The sequence below is a fragment of the Callorhinus ursinus genome, unplaced genomic scaffold, assembly GCF_003265705.2.
Source record: "Callorhinus ursinus isolate GAN/ISIS: 27379988/994484 unplaced genomic scaffold, GSC_fseal_2.0 scaffold23, whole genome shotgun sequence".
Taxonomy (NCBI): domain Eukaryota; kingdom Metazoa; phylum Chordata; class Mammalia; order Carnivora; family Otariidae; genus Callorhinus; species Callorhinus ursinus.
Genome location: NW_027397085.1, coordinates 15,057,170 through 15,079,693, shown reverse-complemented (window position 1 = coordinate 15,079,693; position 22,524 = coordinate 15,057,170). Strand labels below are relative to the sequence as shown.

The 22,524-nt window shown below is 37.8% G+C and overlaps 2 protein-coding genes, 1 long non-coding RNA gene and 1 other non-coding gene across 13 annotated transcripts in view; 3 read left to right on the top strand and 1 right to left on the bottom strand.

Annotated features, from left to right (window-relative positions):
• NDUFAF2 (NADH:ubiquinone oxidoreductase complex assembly factor 2) overlaps positions 1–5,550 on the top strand; it is a 134,557-nt gene extending 129,007 nt beyond the window's left edge. The window contains exon 4 of the mRNA XM_025892469.2: positions 5,235–5,550. Coding sequence (XP_025748254.1) covers positions 5,235–5,486 — 252 coding nt within the window. The 3' untranslated portion in view covers positions 5,487–5,550. The remainder of the gene's footprint in view (positions 1–5,234) is intronic.
• A 1,788-nt stretch (positions 5,551–7,338) lies between these two features.
• On the top strand, positions 7,339–7,526 carry LOC112839516 (U2 spliceosomal RNA). Its single transcript, XR_003212225.1, has one exon. It is a non-coding gene; the product is annotated as a U2 spliceosomal RNA (small nuclear RNA).
• Positions 7,527–9,122: 1,596 nt separating this feature from the next.
• On the bottom strand, positions 9,123–14,711 carry SMIM15 (small integral membrane protein 15). 4 transcript variants are annotated; one of them, XM_073905430.1, is made up of 3 exons: positions 14,577–14,711; positions 13,208–13,341; positions 9,123–12,356 (listed from the first exon to the last, which is right to left on the bottom strand). In XM_073905430.1, exons 2-3 carry the CDS (start codon positions 13,307–13,309, stop codon positions 12,120–12,122), a joined length of 339 nt encoding a protein of 112 aa, XP_073761531.1. In that variant the 5' UTR covers positions 13,310–13,341; positions 14,577–14,711; the 3' UTR covers positions 9,123–12,119. The 4 variants fall into 4 exon arrangements, with proteins under 4 accessions (XP_073761531.1, XP_025748164.1, XP_073761530.1 ...); XM_025892379.2 differs by having other exon boundaries at positions 14,581–14,660; XM_073905429.1 differs by lacking the exon at positions 14,577–14,711 and adding an exon at positions 14,216–14,570 and having other exon boundaries at positions 13,208–13,345.
• A 35-nt stretch (positions 14,712–14,746) lies between these two features.
• The window catches only part of LOC112839486 (uncharacterized), a 103,097-nt gene continuing 95,319 nt past the window's right edge, over positions 14,747–22,524 (top strand). For all 7 annotated transcript variants that reach the window (XR_012382077.1, XR_012382073.1, XR_012382075.1 and 4 more), the window contains exon 1: positions 14,747–15,091. This is a non-coding gene — a long non-coding RNA (uncharacterized lncRNA). The remainder of the gene's footprint in view (positions 15,092–22,524) is intronic.

Below are 22,524 nucleotides of genomic sequence, written 5' to 3'. Positions count from 1 at the left end.
TTGCTTACAGTCTGGGTTTTGATGTCCTCCTTTTAAAAATGTTGAGTTTTGTTCAGAGGATGTGAAATTACATGTTAATCAGCCCAAACTTTTGGAGGCTTATTTTTAAGTTTTGTTAGGGTGGATCGAGCATTGGTATCCAATAGGAGTTTCTAGTCACATTTAGCTACTAAACACTTGAAATGTGTCTTGTGCAGTGGAGGAACTGAAGTTTTAATTTATTTTAATTAATTTAAAATGTGTGGCTAGTGGCTACTGTATTGGACAATGCATGTCTAGCTTTACCTCTGCTCTCATGCCAGTTTATCCTTACTCCTAAAGAGTGATCTTTCTGAAGTCTTTATACTGAATACCCTGTGTGTTCAGTGAGGCATCTCTGGCTGATTAGAACTTGAATGTCTTTTATTCTTATGCATGTTCCAGCAGTTACTCAGTTTACAACTCCTTAGTAGTTATTCCTGGCCCTGTAGCATCTCACCCTACCATCATATAGCTTAATAATCAGCAGAACACTTAAGTGCTCCCCTATGCAGATTTCTAGAACTTTTTTTCTGTGTATTGTGGTATTCTGCCCCACAAATTCTGGCTTCCTCGGCCTCTGTAACCAACTTCTCTATCTCTTTAGCACAACTTCTGCTGGGGTTCTCCCACCCTATGCAGCAGCCCCTAATATGTCTCCAGGCAGAAAGCTGAGGTAATACAGGGCTTACCTCATTTGTTTCCCTTCTCTCAGGAATCACAGTACTGTACTACCAGTTGTTTAATATCTGAAAAGTTTAGTACTTTTTATTCAGCTTTCTAGTGGTTTATGGCAGAAAGACTAATGTGGAACCAGTTACTCCATCTTGTTCTCAAGCCAGTAGATTATGTTTTACTAACACCTCTATCCTCAATCAAGTGGTAATGATTGCTGCCTTTGTCGAGGGCTGTGGCACATTAAAACAGTGAAGATTTTTCAGTTCAGCAAAATCACGAACTTTGTCTGTTCTTCATAAGAATAGCCATTGATATGGGGATTCTGCTACTTACGTTTTCACAACAAATAGTTATTCAGTGTTTGTCACAAAATAGTGAGTTAAAATTCTAATTACTTATACAGCGTAAGTATTGAAGAAACTTTTATTTCTACTCTGAAGTAAAAAAGAGGGATGGATATAAATTTGGTATGTTTATTTTTTAATGAAGTGGAATACATAATCTACCCGTTTATCCACTATCTAAAGTCCACTGTTTAAAAATTCACCCTGTACCCTCTTCTGTTGTCTTATCACTGCTCGGCAACCAGTTCTTCCCCAGTCCTTACAACAGCCCGTGAAAGAAGACGGCGTTGTTACCTCCATTTTACGTGAGGAAACTGAGACACAGAGAGGGTCAGCAGCACTGACAGGGTCACGGAGCTGGGGCATGCCCAAAGTGGGGTTTGTGTGCAGGTAGTCCTGCTTCAGAGCCCACGGTCTTACCCACAGACTCTCAGAAGACCTGACAATGTGAGCAGTATACATAGGAGTATTTGAGGTGTAAATATGTATACATATACAGTCACTTTGTTCCCATTTTCAGATAAAGAAACTGAGACTGAAAAACACTTAAGTGACCTTCTAGGTGTCACAGCATGGAAATTATGTCTGTTTGAGTCAAAGACCTATGTAGATGGTCCTCACAGTGCCATTTATTTTATTTTATTTTTTTTTAAGATTTTATTTATTTATTTGACAGAGAGAGACACAGCGAGAGAGGGAACACAAGCAGGGGGAGTGGGAGAGGGAAAAGCAGGCTTCCCATTGAGCAGGGAGCCTGATGCGGGGCTCGATCCCAGGACCCTGGGATCATGATCTGAGCCGAAGGCAGACGCTTAACGACTGAGCCACCCAGGCACCCATGCCATTTTTTTTTTAAATGAAAATATGTAATATTGGAAATAACAGTAGGGGTGTTCATCAAGTAAATTGTGGTACGATGCCAAGTCGAAGAATATTATCTGGGGAAAAAAGCAGCATATAAAAGGATATTTGTTTTAAACATATAAACATTTATATGAAGACCCACTTGCTCTTGGTTTACCTCTACACATTGAAACAAACATACTGTTTTTATTGATGAACATACTGAGACTTAAGGTGGTGGTGTTCAAAGGAAATGTAAGGAAAAATTCTTATTTTATGGTAAATCCTACTGTAAAATAGGCTTTGTTACAAAATGATTTGTTTAAGTCCACAGATTCCTATTTTTTCCACCTAACTACTTTCATTTTATCTATTCCAAATATTTACAAAACTAGATTTCCTTTCATACATGATTTATGTTCTGTTTAATTTTCCCGTTCTGTTTAATTTTCCTGGAGGCCATTAGGAGGGGTCTGGTAACAATTAGTTAAAAAAAAAAAAAAAAGACAAAAAGGAAATTCTTTTCTAGGAAAAATTATAATCTCCATGTTTCTCAACGCTGAAATTTTTAATCTATCTTCATATGTTAAAATAATTAACATATTCACATTGGGTTTTTTATTTGCCTAAATGGCTATTGTAAGAAAGAAACTGATTTGGCAGAGTGATGGTGAGTAAAGAGAAATTATGTGAAGACAGAACAAAAGAAGGAACAGCTCTCAGCCCTTCAGTCGTCGATGCAGAAGCTAGAGGCTTACACCAGCTGTAAGACTGCCGCAGTAGAGCTGAGGTAAATAAAGCAGGTGTGGGCAGCTTCAGGCGATGTGACGTGACCGAGCCTCTTGCACCAAAACCAGACAAGCTGCAGACCAGCTTCTCAGCAGCGTTTTGCTACCTGGGGTGGGTTACTAGTTTAAGTTCAACCCTGTCCCGTAGCTTTCGTTCTGCTCAAGAGTTTCCATGAAGACACAGCAGGTCGTAGAAAGTATTGAAGAGTACGGAGATATGAAGAAGTGTTTTTTCTAAATTCCACTATTTCCGGTATCATATTGAGAGAGATCCCCTTTACGATACACGGTCACTTCACCTGACAGTTCTACAGGGTGCGTAAGAGCCTCACTACTCTCACCCTCCTCGCTCCTAAGCGCTGCCCCTAAACTCACTTACTGTGGTTATTAAACTGTTCATGGGGGATTGGTCTGTGTTGTAGAAATGACATGAATATTTATATTCTTTCCCAAGCATGTTTGCTTTGAAGGAGAAGTTTCATTAGATGGGCCCTTTGTGCCTAAAACTAATTCTATAACACTATACCCCCCAAAAAACCTCTTTGTTCCTTTAAGTAGAAACCATTATTTCAAATGTGATTTTAATTATCAGTGTTTACCTTTTTAAAGGACTATTACTACTTGAAATTCACTTTAGAAACAGAAAGGTGGCATCATACATTACCCAGATGTTTCTTTTCAGTGTCATTTTTTAAAATGTTGAAATTAAAACACATAACTTGGAAGAACTTGTTTTTGTCAGTGTTGTCAGATATTAGTTACATTAACATTCAGTTTTTTCATATTATAAATGATATATATGTTAAGGAAAAATTTAAAAATACAGGTAAGCGAAAAGAACATTTAAAAATACTACCCACTCAAAAGTAATTGTTAAGACAAAAGGAAGAAGGGACGCCTGGGTGGCTCAGTTGGTTAAGCGACTGCCTCCGGCTCAGGTCATGATCCTGGAGTCCCGGGATCGAGTCCCGCATCGGGCTCCCTGCTCAGCGGGGAGTCTGCTTCTCCCTCTGACCCTCTTCCCTCTCGTGCTCTCTATCTCTCATTCTCTCTCTCTCAAATAAATAAAATCTTAAAAAAAATAAAGATAAAAGATGTAATGACTATATTTCATCTGTTTTTAAGATGTACATCTTTTCAAATTTTAACATCTCTGAAACGAGGCTGTGTAGAGTTGGTGCCTTTTTTTAGTGGTATGTGTAACAGTGATGCTTCTTTTTTTAAATATTTATTTACTTGACAGAGAGGGGGTGGGGGAGAGAGTGAGAGTGCACAAGGGGGGGGGCGCCAAAGAGGGAGAAGCAGGCTCCTTGCTGAGCAGGGAGCCGTATGAGGGGCTTGATCCCAGGACCCTGAGATTATGACCTGAGCTGAAGGCAGATACTTAGCCGACTGAGCCACCCAGGCGCCCCAACAGTGATGCTTCTTAAATCTTAAATTTGATGTTTCCGTTGTATCCAATGAAATTTTGGCTATAGATCTTTATGGGTAGAATAGCAATTTTGAGGGACAGAACTGTATTGCACAAACAGCTTAAATGCTGATTTAAGAAGCATTTCCAGCAGCACAGTGCCTCTCTGCCACTGGTGCCTTAGGGCATGCTGAACTCCGATTCCATCCCTGTCCTCCCCCTCACTGCCACACCCACCACTCCAGAAGACAAAGGGACAGAGATGGGACTTGGTTCTGGTGCTGTGGGGGGCGGTAGAAGCATCCATGCTTTAATTCCCACAGAGAATTAGACTGGTAGGAGCAGCTTTCTGAGGCCATCTCCCCTTCACTTCATCTCCACTACAATCACTGATGATTACTTTTGAGCCAGAAAATAGCTGCGAAGCTTAGGAAATCTTTGATAGAGTAATTTAGGCTCTTGTGTGATATTTGATGTCAAGTAGTTTGTTTTACTTCTTGGGTAATTGTAAATATTTTTATTTTGTGGTCCTTCATGTCTTATTACAGTATACGACGGCAGAATTGTTTAATTCAAATAATAATGGTATATGATCAGATAGCTTTTTTTTTTCTTTAAGATTGTATTTATTTGAAAGAGAGAGAGAAAGAGCTCAAGCAGGGAGGAGGGGCAGAGAGAGAGGGAAGAAGCAGCCTCCCCCAGAGCAGGAGAGCCCAGTGCGGGGTTCAGTCCCAGGACACAGAGATCATGACCTAGGCAGAAGGCGGACACTTAACTGACTGAGCCACTCAGGCGCCCCACAAGACAAGTTTAAAAAAGCTATCTGAGGGGTGCCCGGGTGGCTCAGTCAGCTCAGGTCATGATCCTAGAGGCCTGGAATCGAGCCCCGCCTCCGGTTCCCTGCTCAGTGGGAAACCTACTTCTCCCTCTGCCACTCCCCCTACTTGTGCTCTCTCCCTCTGTCAAATAAATAATAAAATATTAATTAAAAAAACTGTAAAACTTGTCCTGTGCATATCTATATATTATTTAAATGCAAAGCAAGTATCATTTATATATATTTATTAGCTATTTTACTTTCATAAAACCTACAGTTTGGGTTTTCTTCTAACTAGAAATTTAATAATTTCTTCCATTCATATATACATGCAGGAAATACTAAAGAATGAAAAAAATAGAGAAGAAATTAAAATTAAAAATCAAGATCTTTATGGAAAGGAAAAGCTCCTTAGCAAAGGGAGCAATGAAGAACTCTTGGCTCCACCAGTTCAAACTCAGATCAAAGGGCATGCCTCTGCTCCGTACTTTGGAAAGGAAGAACCCACCGTGGCTCCCACCAGCACTGGTAAAACCTTTCAACCAGGATCCTGGATGCCACAAGGGGGCAAGAACCCCAATCAATGAATACACTGTGGTAGTATTTCATTTGGATGTAACTTTAACAATAAAAGAAGTAAAAATTACTTTATATTCTGACTGTACAGTAAGTTCTCTGTTCCATTAAGCTTAAGAATTTTAAGAATTTATTTTTAGTATGCATTAAGAAATGTGAGGTTATGAACTATAGAAACCTTTTTTAAGATTTATTTTTATTTTTATTTATTCATCTATTTGACAGAGAGAGACACAGCAAGAGAGGGAACACAAGCAGGGGAAGTGGGAGAGGGGGAAGCAGGCCTCCCACAGAGCAGGGAGCCCAATGCGGGGCTCGATCCCGGGACCCTGGGATCATGACCTGAGCCGAAGACAGATGCTTAATGACTGAGCCACCCAGGCGCCCCTTTTTTTTTTAAGATTTTTAAGTAATCTAGGGGCACCTAGGTGGCTCAGTTGGTTAAGAGTCTGCCTTCGGCTCAGGTCATGACCTCAGAGTCCCAGGATCAAGCCCCATGTGGGACTCCCTGCTAGGCAGGGAGTCTGCTTCGCCCTCTCGTTCTGCCTCGCCCCCTGCCTCTTCTCTCTCTTGCTCACTCTCTCTCAAATAAATAAAATCTTAAAAAAAAAAATTTTTAAGTAATCCCTACACCAAATGTGGGGCTCGAACTTACAACCCTGAGATCGAGTCACATGCTGTACCAACTGAGCCAGCCAGGCTCCCCAAAACCTAACTTCTTTTAGGTTTAACTCCTTCATTTGCTTTAGTCGTCATTCTGTTTATGAATTTGCTTAGGTTTTCCCTCTTAGGATTGCTCCTTTGTGAAGTATTCTGTAGTTGTAAATTCTCAGTACATTTTGGATCCTTATGATCATTTAGGAACCCTAATGTTTATCATAACAGAAGGTAAGGGTAATTAGTGAGCTCTCCTAAAGTACCCAATAAAAAAAGAAAAAAGTTGAAAAGACTGCTGTTTCTGGAGAGGCAGTCTGTGAGATTCTAAAGGACTAATCAAAAACATCTACTTGGATAAAACATGTGGCGGCCAAGAAAATGTAGTTGGTAAGTGAAAAAAAGCCATGAAGACCTGGAGTTTGAAGAGAGGAATTAAGACCAAAAGACATAGACAATCTATCACAAAAGTCTGAAAGGACAGTAAACAGAGAAATGGTACAATAATTGGAGTTCCTAAGATTAAAAATTATTTTGAGAGGGGCGCCTGGGTGGCTAAGGTCATGATCTCAGGGTTGTGAGAGTGGAGGCTGCTTGGGATTCTCTCTCTCCCCGTCCCCACTCCACCCCTCAGAAAAGAAAAGAACAAAAAAAATTACTTTGAGAAAATGAAAAATAGAGTTCTCTGTGACTGCTCTGACAGTGGAGATTCCAGGGGCCTGTATATTGAAGAAAAATGTAGACGGGTGATGTTAAAACACTCGTTATTACACAAAAGTATTTTTGAAGGGTCATAAATTTTCTGAAGTGCACAACTAAGTTTTTCTTGCTAATATAGACTTCTCACAGTGTATGGCATTATCATCAGTGCTCAATAAATATTTACTGATTAAGTGATCCAAATTTTAATGCTGTATAGGAAATCCTTGGTTACCTGTTTTAACAGTGAATTCCTAAAAACACATAGGTTAACATTTTTACTTAATAGAAGGCAGAAATTTTAATTGCTTAATAAATTACAGAAAAATACCTTATAAAATATAATATTAAAACAAATAATCAAATGTAATTACCATAACCTACTTATTGAATGACAGAAAAGCTCCTTGGTGAAAATACTACCATTCCAGCAACATGCTAACGTGAGTTTAACCATTCTGTCATTACAAAATATTACATTTTACCATACAGGCAAAAAAGGAACTAGTCATTGCTTCTTGGCCTTTTGGCTAAGATCAAGTGTAGTATCTGTTCTTACCAGTTTAAAAAAGTAACTAGTCACCAGGCAGTATAGAGGTACAAATGACTGTAAATTAAGATGTTCTTGAGTCCTGGGTTATAAGAAAAATTGCAAATGTTCTAACATGCTAGAATATTTCTACTGCCAAATACCTATTAGCTTATTAAATGTATTCTATAGGGCGCCTGGGTGGCTCAGTTATTAAGCGTCTGCCTTCGGCTCAAGTCATGATCCCAGGGTCCTGGGATGGAGCCCCACATCGGGCTCCCTGCTCGGCGGGGAGCCTGCTTCTCCCTCTCTCGCTGTGTCTCTGTCAAATAAATAAATAAAATCTTTAAGTAAATAAATGAATGTATTCTATACATACCTTTTTATAAATGTTTGCCTACAGTCTGTAAATATCTTAATGTATGACAGAATTTACATTCATTTTAATTTTTGTTTTCATTTTAAAATCATCGTTTTATTAACTATAAAGAACAAACTGAGGGTTACCAGAGGATGGGAGGGTAGGTGAAACAGGTGATGGGGATTAAGTAGGGCACTTGTGATGAGCACTGGGTGATGTGTGGACGTGTTAAATCACTAAAGGGCACACCTGAAACTAATGTTACATTGTATGTTAACTAACTGGAATTTAAATAAAAACCTAAAGATAATAAATACTAAGTAGATGAAGCTTAAAAAATAAAGTAAAATAAATTAAATTAAAATACCTGTTTTACAGAAGCAGCAAAAGAAAATCTTAACCAAAAGTCCTTGTGGAAAAATACCTGAAGTGAGATTATGATACTGGCCCACCATTATTAGTAGAACACGCACTTTTTTAAAAAAGATTTTATTTTTAAATAATCTCTACATCCAATGTGGGGCTCAAACTTACAACCCCAATATCAAGAGTCGCACACTCTACTGACTGAACCAACCAGATACCCCTAGAGCATGCAGTATTACAGTGATTTCAAGAAATGGAAATGACATTTATAGTAATCCATCCGCACTCCTTTTCTCAAGACTGACATTTTTTAGTGGCGCTGTTAGATGGTATCAAAACAGAGTTAAATGTCCTACCTAAAATTTGAACTATAACTTTGGCCTAAATTACCTTTCTAAGCAAACTTTTTTATATTTGGCTTTTATGCCAGACACATGCAAAGTACAATTAAAGCATTAAATAAAGTATTAGTTTGTCCACCATATATCATATTTTAAATAATTATATTTTGGACATTTACAAGTTTTTTTATGAAAATGTCTTAAAATAAGTGAAAATATCTTTATTTCTTCAAGACTTAAGACCTATGCAAAATTTTTTTAATTCCAAAAGCAAAAATGTTCATTTCAAAGTAATGAAAGTGTTGTATATACCTTACGTACTTTCTCAGAGGTAAATTGTTCTTGATTTCCCATGCCTGTGCTCTATGTGCACGTAGCAGATTTCTGACTGAAGTACAGAAAATTTGTTGGCTGATGGGTTTAATCATACAAATCTAGCCTATTAGCTATGGCTTGGATATGTGAAGTTGAAAATCAACAAAAATGGAGGAAAAAAATTTTCCCATTATTATGTTACTCTTTTCCATTTCTACTTTGACGAACTGATTTCTGGCTGTCACTTACTTCATTTCTTAATCAGCCTTGAACCAAAACCATTATATTTTTTAATGTTATCTTTTTAATGCTATCTTTAACTTTACTATTTAAAATGTAACCTGATCTCACCAAACAAAAAATAAAACACAAACAAATAAAATAAAATGTAACCTGAATTTATATAGAACAGGCTTTCTCAAACTGTGTTTGTGTGGGGAAAAAAACAGAAGTGAGGAGAGTCTATGATAGTCAAATTACGTTAAAAGACTTCAAGAAATCTCTTAGGAATAAATCCTAAGTTCTATTTTATATTTTCCAAACTTGTGGTATTTGAACATGGAATCTGTTTTAATATGTCTGAGGGTTACCAGAGGTTACATGTATATATACATGTATATATTCCAAATATGAAGTAAATCAGAGTGATGCTATAACCAATTGCAAACATAAAAACAATCATGAATAGGAATCAGACTTCCTCTCACATAATACCAGATAAGGTGTAAGTGCCCCTTGCCCCTTTACATTAGGTACAAGGAGAGAAGGAATGGGTCAGGACCTGCTAATTTTAATTTATCTCAACATTGGTTTTCCAGCTCACAGCATGGTAAGCTTACTTTGCTTACTATAATTTCAAGAAATAAAAGTAAAAAATGCTGTACTAAAAAGTATATCTCATACAGTAATACCACGCTGAAGTTTATCACATGGATAGTATGGATCAAATTCTGACACACAAATTTTTTTTTCTTTTTGGGTAAAATGTGTTTTAGACAGCCTGTTTTTCCAAAACCAGCCATAAAAAGGTAACTGATTATATTCTCAAAACTTCAGAAACAATATAAAGGGCAATTTTTAAAAGTATTATAGCTAATAGTAAATGAGATTCTTTCATCAATAGTACTATTTGTTGCAGTGAGAAAAGATTGATTTTTCTGAGGAATCCCAACTCTCACAATACTCTCTATTTTACATCCCCCCATTAACCCCCCACATACACATAAGTACACAGACATACATATTATAAAACCTATTGATCTCGCATATATAAAAAGGCTTCATAAATGTTGGAAAAAGCTAAAGCTGAAGGAACAAATGGCATATGTCAAATACAAAACTGGCATGTGTTAGACTTTAAAAAGAAATGATAGAAAAACAGATTTCAGTTAAATAACTAACTTTAAATTGTAACAAGAGAACCAATGAAAACACAGCTTTTAGTAGATAACTGAGAATTATGGTGAATATACCTTTTGTTTCAATATTTGACTCTAAAATGTGGCCATAAGCAAGATTTATGTATATAAATACCTTTCACGAACAGCTTGACTATAGAAACCCAAACACATTTTAGATATATCTTAACCTCATTTTTCTTAAAACTGCTCTGCGGGCCCAGGAGGGCCAGTAGATCTATAGAAGCATATTTTTAAGTTTTAATTCCAATGATAATTTCAACTATTAAAAAGTTCAGTGACAATAAAAAGATCACTAGATATCCTAGCTTGCTTAAGTAACAGAACAGAACACTGAATTACCTTAGTGCCTGGAGTTGCAATATGTTCATTCCACTGGCACCAAGTAGAAACTGACAACCTAAAGTGAAAGTACTAGTGTTTAGACCAATCCATAAGCATTCTCAGCAGTCCTTATGTTTTCATAGTTGAGAAACATTGCCCTTAACTTTTCTAAGTAGGCTTTTAGCTAGAAATGATAGTCAAAACCCTCTTAAAAGTCTAACTTCTATAACACATCTAACTTTAATTACCTTATTATTAACCCCCCTTTAAAAACAAAAAAACCCAGGACCTCTTTATAAAAAAGTATCAAATTTATTTCAGTATCTAGTTTCATTTTTAAATTAAAGCTGGTGGACAACTTTTTGTAATTTAAAATTCATTATCAGAGGTGAGGAAAACGTTAATAAGCTATTATGTGCTGACAGTGAATAAAATTATTAGCCTATGCATTTATAAAAGCCATGTTTAACAGTAAAAAAATTCCAGTTATACTACTTAGCTGAAGGAAATATCCTTTAGCTCTTTATTTCTAATTTTAACACATTCTTATTTTGACATAATTTGTCTTTTTCACCCAATTACTAGTATGATGAACAAAATTTTTCCAAATGTTAAACCTTACCACTTATGAAATAGTACTTAACTATTACTTTTTAAGAATTCCTTAAGAGAAGTCTGAAATTTTAATTTTCACCATGAACCTGTTTGATCAGAAAGTATAGAACATCACTACCAGATAAATTAAAATGAAGAAATGAATAAAAACACAAAAGTGGCATCTATGTAATGAGCAAATTATGTGATAAGACATTTTAACTACTTTACATTTCAACATAGCACAATAAAGAATAAACTGGTTCCAAGGTACCACAAGGTTTGGCATTTTTACTGCAAGCTTTAAATCATAGTGTTACTCTACTCAAGACATCTCTAAGAAAATGGCAGGTTCATAAGTACAAAAACTGTTCTATCTGGTAGGTGGTATTCTACATAGCCAGTAAGAGAATTCTTTATAAAATGAGATTGTAAAAAATATAGAATGTCTGATAATTATCTCAAAGACTAAAATGAGAAAAATGCAGAACGCAGTCATTGGTTAATATGTAGCTTTGAGAAAGCCAGAAATCATTCTATTCCAAGAAATAAGCAATAATAATAGAAGATGTAAATAATATACTATATGCCTCTTTAAGCCAAAGCACACTTTTCACCATTGGACAGTTTTGATTTTTACATTCTCATGATTTTTACATTCTCAATTCCCTTTGTCTAGAACAGGACCCCATTCTAAGCCATTATTTGAATAATAGAGTTCATAATGTACAGTCATTTTTCTCCACAGGATGTTTTCATTTCAGAACACAATCTGCAAAATGGCAAATGACTAAGTCAATTATAAAGAATTTATAGCATAATAAAAGCCAATTTACAGTTAACTGTCAACAGACTTCTACATCAAAACCTAAAAGTTGCTGCAGTAGAGGTCACAACTAACATGATTCTTACAGGTGCTCCGACTTTGTTTACAACAAATTACTGACATAAAAACCAGAAAAGAAACCTTAGTGGGTCCTTTCAACACTGAATAATTTTCCAAATGATGTTCCTCCAGTTATATAGCCTGTTCGTTCATTCCTTCAATCCTTTTTTAGTCGTTTAGCTTTTGCAATATTTTCTTGACGTTTTTGTTTCTTCTTTTGCTCCTTTTCCCTGGCCTCAATCATCTTGGCCAATTTCCAGGACAGTACTGCACTTGCTAGAAACAATGGAGTAAGGGCCAGGATAACTGTTGTAAGGAAACCATATGGGTCCGTTGCAGCCCATTCCACAACATACTCAGCCCAAGCCTTTATATCAAACATCTTTGTAGTCGTCTTTGGAAAAGAGAAGAGAGGGGCAACAAAAGAAAAGACTATGTGGTTAATCAAATTTTTTAAAAAAGCATACAATCAGTTAACTCAGAATTCTGTTATTTTTTATTTTTAAAAAGCATCAATTAGTACTATTTTAGAACAGACTGCTCTCTCCAGTTAAGAAGAAATAATTCAACTAGGTAACACTTAAAAGATGTAAAGGTATAGAAGATTAAAAACCATGTGGATTCTGTCATAGGGACTATGCATTCTTCGTAATCAAGACAAATCTTATTTAGCAGCAGACATTTTTATAAGAATCTTGAGTCTAAAGCACTCTTTCCAGGAAACAGAGGAATCCTGTAATTTTTTGACACATCCTTAGAATTAAGTACAATTAACAAAAGTATGATTCATCAAATTTGGTGTTTGGAAAGGACAAGCCACAGAGTACATGAAATGCTTGGAGAAAGGAAGGTAATGGAGGGCTGTTTCCAGGAATGAAAAGGAGAGAGTATGGGAAGCATGAAAATATCCATATTCCTATGCAGAGATATATGCAAAAAAGTGACATGCTATTTTATGCCCTCTTTCAGCTCTGAAGACTCCTACTTGAGGACATAATTTAATAAATGAGAAAATTACCCATAACAGGTGCCATGCATTTTGTTCCACTTTGAGTTGGTATGGGAGGGCAATCTGGTAAATAAGAATGGTGTGGATCTGAGTCACATTTTCTGTTTTGCCCAGAGGCTTTTCAACCTTTCAGTGTTTGTGTCAACCTCTATTCAAAGGTGGAAATTAGGAATACTTGGGTAGGAATGGGTGTACATACATCCACAATTTCAGCTGGAATTTAAAAAGTCATCTACCTTATGCTTGAGTACTTCTTTCCAACTTAGTCCTGGGATTATTAGCGAGCCAATTACAATTTCAGATGACCCTTGCTTGTTTGTCTTCTTTAGCTCTACCATACACTTGTGAGAGAAGGTTTAAATTTTATATACTGGGTGGGTTGAAAAGAACAGATAAAAGAAAAAAAGTTTAAGTCAGGACATTCAGGATAACTTTAAGACACTTTCAAATGGACTATTTTGAAATCGTATATATGCAATCTGTAAAATTGCCTGGCATATTATAGACATTTAATATCTATATCTTCCTAATTTGAAGAAAGAAATCATTACTACAATTGCAAATGCTAAGAAAATCCTACTGGAGTAATTACAAGTATTTTACTAAATTACTTCTAAAATAAAATTATGAAGCTCACGGATATATAAAAAGACAAATTAGTTCACTGATAAGTTACAGCACATCCATTTCTAGGTTTTGAGCTTTTAATGCTAAAAATGTCATTAACTTATAGGGTTAGGTATATAATTACAAAATCAAACATCTTACTTTATTCTTTAAAGGTTTTTTGGTCTCCCTATTATACAATTCGTGTTCTTTACAGAAAACCAAGACAAAATATAAATCACAATCCCATCATTTCAAGGAAACTACCACTGGCTTTAATATCCTTCCACCGGCCTCTTCATATTTTCAACAGAAAACATTAGTTAAAGCGCCTCTAGTAGTATATTGTTAAGTAGTCTAGCTTCCGCCCCCTGCCCTTGAATTCTTAGGACCACACAGAGATCCCATCTGTCCCTTCAGCTTCTCTAGCACGGTAATGAATTAACTAAGGCAAAATTCAGTGATAAGCGGAAAAAAAACTTTGCAAAAAAGAGTAACGCGGAAGTGAAGGACCCAGTTTGTGGCTGTTTTAGTCATTAACGCAAAAAAGTTATCGTCCACAGACCACACAGCTCCAGTGCACTTCAATTTCGGACCCAAAGGGCACGTGTCTCCACACTTGGAGGAATCCGTATTATCCTTCCTCTTTCCGTAACGGGTCGACCGGGCTTGATCTCCAAACCAGACCTGCGCGGCTCCTGAAGCTGCAGCGAATGGTACTTCACCGCCATCAGCACGTCCCGTCCATCCCTGTTTTCGCCCTTGCTCATTCCTGCTTTCCTATCCCATCTGGCCGCCCAGCCCAGGGGGCCGCGTTCAGGCGCCCCTCGGCCTCGGCGGGCGGTTCCCGGGAATTCAGGCTTGATCCCGCCGCAGCTCGGCCCGCCCGGTGACGTGGCCGCCTCCTCTGGGCACGCGGGCAAACCCACCCCAGGGACCGCCACCAGCCCACTCTACATCACGGCCGGGGACCTTGGGCTCAGACCCCTACTCCCAAACTCACCTCCAGGCCGGAAGCAGGAAGGCGGAAGCCGCGGCTTTCCCGTCCCGCCCACAGGCCGGCCCCAGCCCGGAGTGGGCCTGAGGAAGTCGAGGGGCCAGTTTCCGGCTGCGCCATTGCTGTGTGGGTCCCGGGATCTCGACTTCGAGGACTGGCGGGGGCGGGGGCGGAGGAGGGCGGCACCCGGCTTCCCGGGAAGCCGCAGGTGAGGCCCCGCCGGTGTGCGGCGGCGCCCCGGCTAGCCGCTGGCTAGGAGCCCGAGACCGGCGGCCTCCCGCCGGGACGAAGGGGCCAGCGTGGAGACGCGGGTGGACTCAGGTCTCCGGGAGCCGGTCCGGAACCCTGCGGGCCCTCTGCCTTTGCCCCCGATGTAAGCCAGGAGACAGCCCCCCTGCCCTGCTCGAGCCAGACCGTTGATGGAGAGCCCCGATGGGTGATGTATGTAGCCCCTGGAAACAGACTAAAGAGCGGCGGCAGGAAAGGAGTTGGTCTCCACAAACCGCCCGAAGTCAAGGTGAGGGTCACCCAACGACTGTTGAGGGATTCTGGAGAGTTCCTTCTCCCGGTTCCCACCCCACCCCTTGCCCCTCTCATCTTCTGGTTGGACAATAGTTAAAGCCTCACCTACTGGAGACAATGAAGCAAATGGACCATGGTGGATCCACTGAACCTTATTACTAAGGGAAAATGCAACCATGCTGTGTGAAGAGGGGATTTTTGTTGTTTGTTTTTAGTTTGAGAACCTAACTCATTTCACACACACATCCCCACACAAAATGAACCATACTTGCCCAAAGTAAACCCGGTAAATAAACTGGGCATAGAGTTCCCACAGAGATAACTTGTTCTTTCAGTCCACAAATAAAGGGATGCAAAAGTCAACAAGCAGAAAGAGTGAGTTTAATATTGTCTTCTAATCTACAGGAACTGAGAGATTAACTCTGGTTTGGTTGGTGACCAAATTTTGTGATTGCTTGCGCTGAACTGCTCTGTTTGACTACCACTGCGAATGTTGCAAGACCTCTTCACTTTTGTGTGTCAAATAAAGCAGGTTTTTATTCTTGAGAGACTATAGAATGTTCTCTTTGAGGGGCAAGCTGTGACATGCATAACTAGTTTAGCTATAACAGCAGTAACTATCATTTACCAGGGAACAGGCTTTTGGCAAATAATCTAGTGATCTACAATACTGTTCGTTGGGCATATGTTATTGTTTGTATGTTGTATTAGCAGCAGTTGTTTTCTTACTCATTCTTGTTTGAAAACTTGGATGATGGTTTCAAAGCTTTTGCTGCTTGGACCTAGCCTGTACCTCTAGTAGCCAGAAAAAGCAGACTCAGTCACTGGATTGTGTGTACGGAAAACTTTACTTGCTAGAGGTAACTATGTGATCTCTAAAAACTTGTTCAAATATTAATTCCAGGAGGGGGTCAGAATGTATTTTAACATCCTTCACTCCAGAGGCTAAGGTGTGTGTGTTTTGTTTGAATCTTGGGTACACAGTATACCCAGTTACTGCCTTCCCAGTAGTTTGCTCTGCTGCTTCTCTAGTTAAATGCATTGGAATCTTGGGCTGCAAGAAAAGGTGCATAAGACAGAAGCATCTGTAGCTCTTTGGCTGTCGTCTAGACCCTGCCTTCACAGCCTAATACTGCTGACCTAGTTTTCAGTTCCAGGACAGGATGCGAGCCCAGGAATAGCATAGGGGTTGCCACAGCTGAGCCCCTTAATGCAGCCTGCATTGCCTTCATGAAAGATGGTGTCAAGATTGGTTCAAATACTGTGCACTATTTTCTGTAGTGAGGAGTCTTAGCTTGTGAGTTGAGTTTCACAGGCCTTGTCTCTGCTGGTCTGTATACACTGTAAGTCACTCTGAACCTGTTTCCTCTTCTTTATGTGGAACATACACTAGGTCATCTCCGGTGTTCTTTCAGCTTTAAAATTATGTCAGTTGGACTGGGCTTGGCCTTTTTTCTAACTTAGGCTTCATAAGTGGCAGCAGAACAAGGAATTTAGTGGAAACATAGCCAATTTTCTTAAGGTCTTATCCTTTATTTGAAAAGATCCTTAATTGGATTTTTGTTCTTTCACAAATGTCTTTAAGAATTGCCAACTTAGAATAACAAGGAAATAAGCTCTGCTTGTATTTATTTTTAAGAAATCTTATTCATGTAACTTTAACCGAATTAACAAAGCATTACACTATTAAGGAGTGTTTGTCTTTGCGTAATTCCTGTGTAGTGTATCACACTTCCCGTCCTATTCACACTAGTTATCTTGAAAAAAACATTATAAAACTTTAGCTGTTTTTTTTCTCTTAAGTCCTACTCTGTTGTTTGTTTAAAAAGTCTTTTTCTCTTGATAGTACAAAGTTGCATTTCCCCTTGACTCATGTCAAAATTGTGAATGAGAAAAAATCATGAATGAGTAAAACCTGAATAAGATTCTATTATAAAAAGCTAGACTTGACTAAAGATCTTGAGAATTTTCCTACCTGCCACATATTTGACTTAATTTGATGAAATTGGTTTCTCCCCTAAATTTTATTGTTAGTTTTTTCCTTTCATTGAAACATAATGAAAATACATTTCTCTTTTTAAGATTTTATTTATGTGAGAGAGAGAGCGTGCGCACGCATACACACACACACACACACACACACACACACACACACACGTGTGAGTGGGGGAGAGGGATAAGCATCCTCCCCACTGAGCAAAGAGCCAGACATGGGACTCTACCCCAGGACCCCAAGATCACAACCTGAGCCGAAATCAGACAGTTAACTGACTGAGCCACCCAGGCGCCCTGAAAATACATTTCTTAAAGGGCACAATTATTGATTTAAAAAGTAATAATCAGGCCTTAGCAGTATTTGTAAGATCATACTGAAGAATAATAATTTCTTAAAAGCTATTTATTGAGTACTTACTATGTACCAGGTACTGGGCTAGATGCTTCAGATCTATTACTAATCCTGAGACTAAACAACCCCAAATGATAATGCTCTTACACCCATTTTACAGATAAGGAATCAGAGTCTTGAAAAGTAGAGCAGGATTCTAAACACACCTTGTCAAAATCCCTGCTCTTCCTTAATATCTAAAGACACCAAAAGCTGATTTCATAAAATAAAAGTATATTTTTTGATTTTGTAATTGTTAATTAACTGATTATCACAACCAAAATTTTTCCATACTTTAGAATTTCTTATTGCCCAGGTGGTGGCAGCATGTCTCAAAGAGCTAGTATGGTGCAAAAGGTTCCCTCCAGCTTTGCCAGTTGATTTGCCTCTTCATCTCACATATGTGATCTCTGTCAACTAACTTCTCTGTTGGGCTTTCACTACTATTAGACCAAGCCATCATTAATTAACTGTGTCTTCCATCCTCCCATCAGCCTCATCTTCTGAATGGGTCCTACTCTGCCAGTTTGCTTTCAGCCTGTTCGACTTTGAAAGAATCACAAAATTACTGTTTTTTAGAATATTCATGTAGACCTATCCAGGAACACAAGGAATTTTTTTCAAATATTGTTATTTTTCACACATTGTTAAAGGTAATTTGGAAGAAACATATACTAAAAGAATGAACTAATATTATAAAATACTTGTTTAAATTAGAAGGCATGCTTCTTAAACTTATGGGATACACCAATTGAGGTAATAAAAAGCTTTTAAAAGATAGAATTAGTCTTCAAATTAAGAACAAGAACATTCAGGAGGGAGCAGTGCAAGGTTATACAATTCAGAATGAATGCATATATAGCAGAATAACTAGTTAAACCTACTTAAGCCAAAAATTGCTTGGAACATTATTCTCATCTTTGCAGGGCAGATACTGCCCCCTCACAAAAACCCTCTCTGCCCCTTATCACTTAAATTTTTTTTTTCATAGCACTCCAATCTGACAACTTGTTTACCAGTTTGTTGTCTGTTTTTCCTGCTAGAAGGTAAACTGTATGGGATCAATTATCTCAGTACTTAAGAATATTGTTTTGAATAATTCCAAGATATAGCATCGCTCCTTATAAATAAAACTGTTAGTTTTATTTTAATTTGTAGTTTGAACAAATCATGAAATAACCTAAATCCTGGGAAGTTGTGGTTTGTATTAAAGAACCAAACAGGGGCGCCTGGGTGGCTCAGTTGGTTAAGTGACCGCCTTCTGCTCAGGTCATGATCCTGGAGTCCTGGCATCGAGTCCCGCATTGGGCTCCCTGCTCAGCAGAGAGTCTGCTCCTCCCTCTGACTCTCCTCCCTCTCATGCTCTCTTGTTTCTCATTCTCTCTCTCTCTCAAATAAATAAATAAATAAATATAATAATAAAAAATAAAAATAAATAAATAAAGTACCAAACAGTTCTAGTATGTTTTCAGGGTAATAATGGATGCCCCAGTAAGAGGTCTAAAGATGATTAGGTAAGGTGTTTGGAGAAAGGTAGGGTAATTGTGATTATCTTGTTAATGAAAGAACACTAGTTGCTTAATAATTACCAAGTGTGTAACAAGGTGCAGAAACTGTTGGTGCTAAGATTTACGATAAGAACAAACTGGAGTAGATATCTATATAGAGATCTTTGAAAACAGGGCAAAAGTGTATATGCAGACTAGATGCTCTCTCTAGATATTTTCCACCTTCATTATTCCCAAAGCAGATTGCAGGAGAAATACTTCGATTGAACAGCAGCTACGTCTCTCGTTGATTATTCCTTGCTGCCCATGGCTTCTTGCACACATTTAGAAACATTCAGTGTGTTTGGTTACATATTGCTGCTTTGGGTAATTTATAGAATTTTTTCACAAAATGCTGAAAATTAGGTATTTCTGTTTTTTTAACACTGAAACTGTTTACAGTTCTTTATCTTCAAAATGTGCTATACATGAACATGCCTCAAACTAATTCCCTGTAGTAGAGGGCATCATTTGGGAAGGGTAGAATTTCCAGTAAATCCTTATGAAGCCTTGGGTTACAGTCAGTGTTGTTGAAGTTGTGAGACACTAAAGTTCCCTGCTGAATCTGGAGGTTCAAATTTTAGGACTGCCCCTAAATGATGAAATTGTATTAACCATGTTAATGTACTTTTGATGTCTGTACTGGAGTTTCCTAGCCATTAAATAAGAATTGCTCTCCCAATTGGGAAAACTAATCCATGTCTTAAGAATCTTTCAATATAAAAATATGTATTGCAGAAGCACCCCTTAGCAGTATCACTTTCAGTGGGTAGAATTTTAATTTGATACCTTCACCTAAACAAGCTACTCAAAGTAACCATATAAAACATTTTAACCATATTTGGTCAGGGGCATTGTTCTTCATGTCATAGAATACCCTTTATATAAAGTCCCATGTAAGATACTTTAGAATGTGATTCTAAAAAACTTTTGGAAACCACTTTCTGATAGTGAAAGTTTTGCTCTTTTTGATTTGACTGTCAGGAAGCTCAAGAACCAAATTTGAAGTTCATGTTTAACATCTATCCTGACCTGCGTACTTGGATTTCTTTTTAAACACCTTTTTCCTAGGACAGGTATTGTCTATCTGTAATTATCGTATGTGTTAATGTAGTAAGATAAGTCCTTGGTGAAATAAGGGACAGTATAGTTGCCTTTTTATCAAGTGTTTGAAACTCAGACTTAACAGAAACTTTTGATATGTAACAAGTAGTTATTTGCTTGTAAAATTCTTTCACTGATTCTAATTTTATATCTATTTTAAAATCTTGTATTATAACCATATCATTCAAAACTGGGGAACATAGGAAATCATTGTGTGGAACGGCATCCCAAAGTCTAATGCTAAAAGCTAGTTTGTGCCTTTAATAGCCCTTGGAGTATAATGTGTGTACTTGGAACGTAGTTTAAAAAATAAACAAAATTTACTTGTGCCAGGCTATAAATATATATGGTTTATGTTCCCTAAACCATCACTTAGAGACATCCTACTCCCAAATTCATAAATTGCTCTTGCTAAGTTTACAGTTTATGTTTTTAGGCATTAAGTCAGGAAGTGAAACAGTCTGAAATCTAAAAACTCCATTCAGATTCACATATGTACTCTTGAAGTAATAAATAATAGTGGTGTGTATGTTGAGTTTCTAGAGGCTTTGAATTTGGATTTTTACTTAATTTTTAGATTTGACCTTGATCAACTAATTTTTCATTCTTTGTAATAAGCAGATAATAGTAATACCTGCCATTATACAGAAAGTTGGACCAATGTTCTCTTGAGATTCTTTTCATCTTTAGGTTTTAATATTCTATTGCAGGGCTATACTGCAGTTGTACACTTGTATTATTAATGAATATAGGTGTGTAAGAATCTGCTTTAGTCTCTAGTTCTAGGTTCATATTTGATTTCATGATGTGGAGCAAAAAAATCATCTGTTTCTGTGCTGGGTTCCTGTGTCCATAATATAGAATTAAGACTTACCTGTTTTTTTGCAACACTATTTAATGAATAATTGTGTGATCTCCTTTTTATAGAAGGTTATATTTTATAGAATTCATCTGTAAATTGATTGTTGGGAGCTTACACAGATTCCCAGGGAATTATGTTATAAATAGTGGTTATGTTCTTCATTTAGCCTGTAAATGCCTATTTGACACACAGTATAAGTGGAAAGAGTGCCTTTGCATAAAAATGGTAGAATATAATTTTCAAAACTATTAATAAAGTAGTAAAAATTAGATGAATTTTTGATAGCTTGGTGCCACGGTAAAGATCTTATACCGAGAGATGGAAAATGAATTTATCTGAGTCCATTTTTCCCCCAGATTTTTACATCCTAGATGGTATGAATGATTTGTCAACACTTTCTGACCATCTTACCATATATGCAGGGTGATACATCTTACTGTATATGCAGTCCAGGAATCACTGTTTGTTGCAGCTGTTTTCAAGTGTGCTAAACTTATGCCATAGTTATGCCATAGGAAACTAAAGCTACATATGGGTCTATAAATATTCATGTGTGTATGCAGTGCATATGGAATATATTCATATACATTAATCTGTGATATACCCCCTTTCTCCACTTTATTGTCTGTAGAATGAAGTACAAACTCTTTAGAGGAGCTTAATGATTCTTACCAATTTGGTCCAGCCTGCCATATAAATCTTCCAACATGATAGAGGACCATTTATTTCAGTCCTCTGTAGCTCTAAGAAATGCCTTCTTAGTGTAGTGGTTGGAGTATAGATTCTGGAACCAAACTGCCTAATTTGAATTTCAGCTCTCCCTCTTGCTAGGATGATGAGACTACTATGAGAATGCACCTCACAGACCCTCAGTACAAGGAGCTTAATTAATTGACCAAGGACCCAGCTGCTGTGCTCTGAAATCCATCATTATGTTTGTGCCAAGACTTTCTTTTGCAGCTCACTGAGACTAAGGCCTGTTTTTGGCAGATGCAAGACTTCCCTGATGGCCTGCAGGGATTCAAGGACTCCTCCATTGCCTTGCTAAGACTTCCTTAGGCTACATGGCCGTCTACAACACTTCCACCCAACCTGCCTTCCCTCTCTCTTTCACTTAGGGTCAGACTTGCATCATCGTGTGACAATTCACCCAGTCTTCCTGGCTTCCACCCCATTTTCTTTCACAGATATTTCCCCTAATAAAAAATCTTATATATTTAACTCCATCTTGGTTTCTGGGATGGTAAAATTGAGATTTAGAAATGGCTCATTCCATTTCTTGGCCAAAGGGGCCACCGTGATTGGTAGGTGGGACACTCATTGCCCCTGGCATAGGCCTGCAGATTAATTATTAAAGATTTCACCAGTGTTGACCTGGGAAGGGGGAACTGTGGTAAGAATACAGGCCTTTGAAGAATATGGGAGGAATAACATCTACAAAGACAACAGAGTTGGCTGATTACTGTTAAGTTGTATTGAAGTACTGCAGAAGGAAAATAGAAATAGCTGTTAACAAGTCGTGAGTAGCT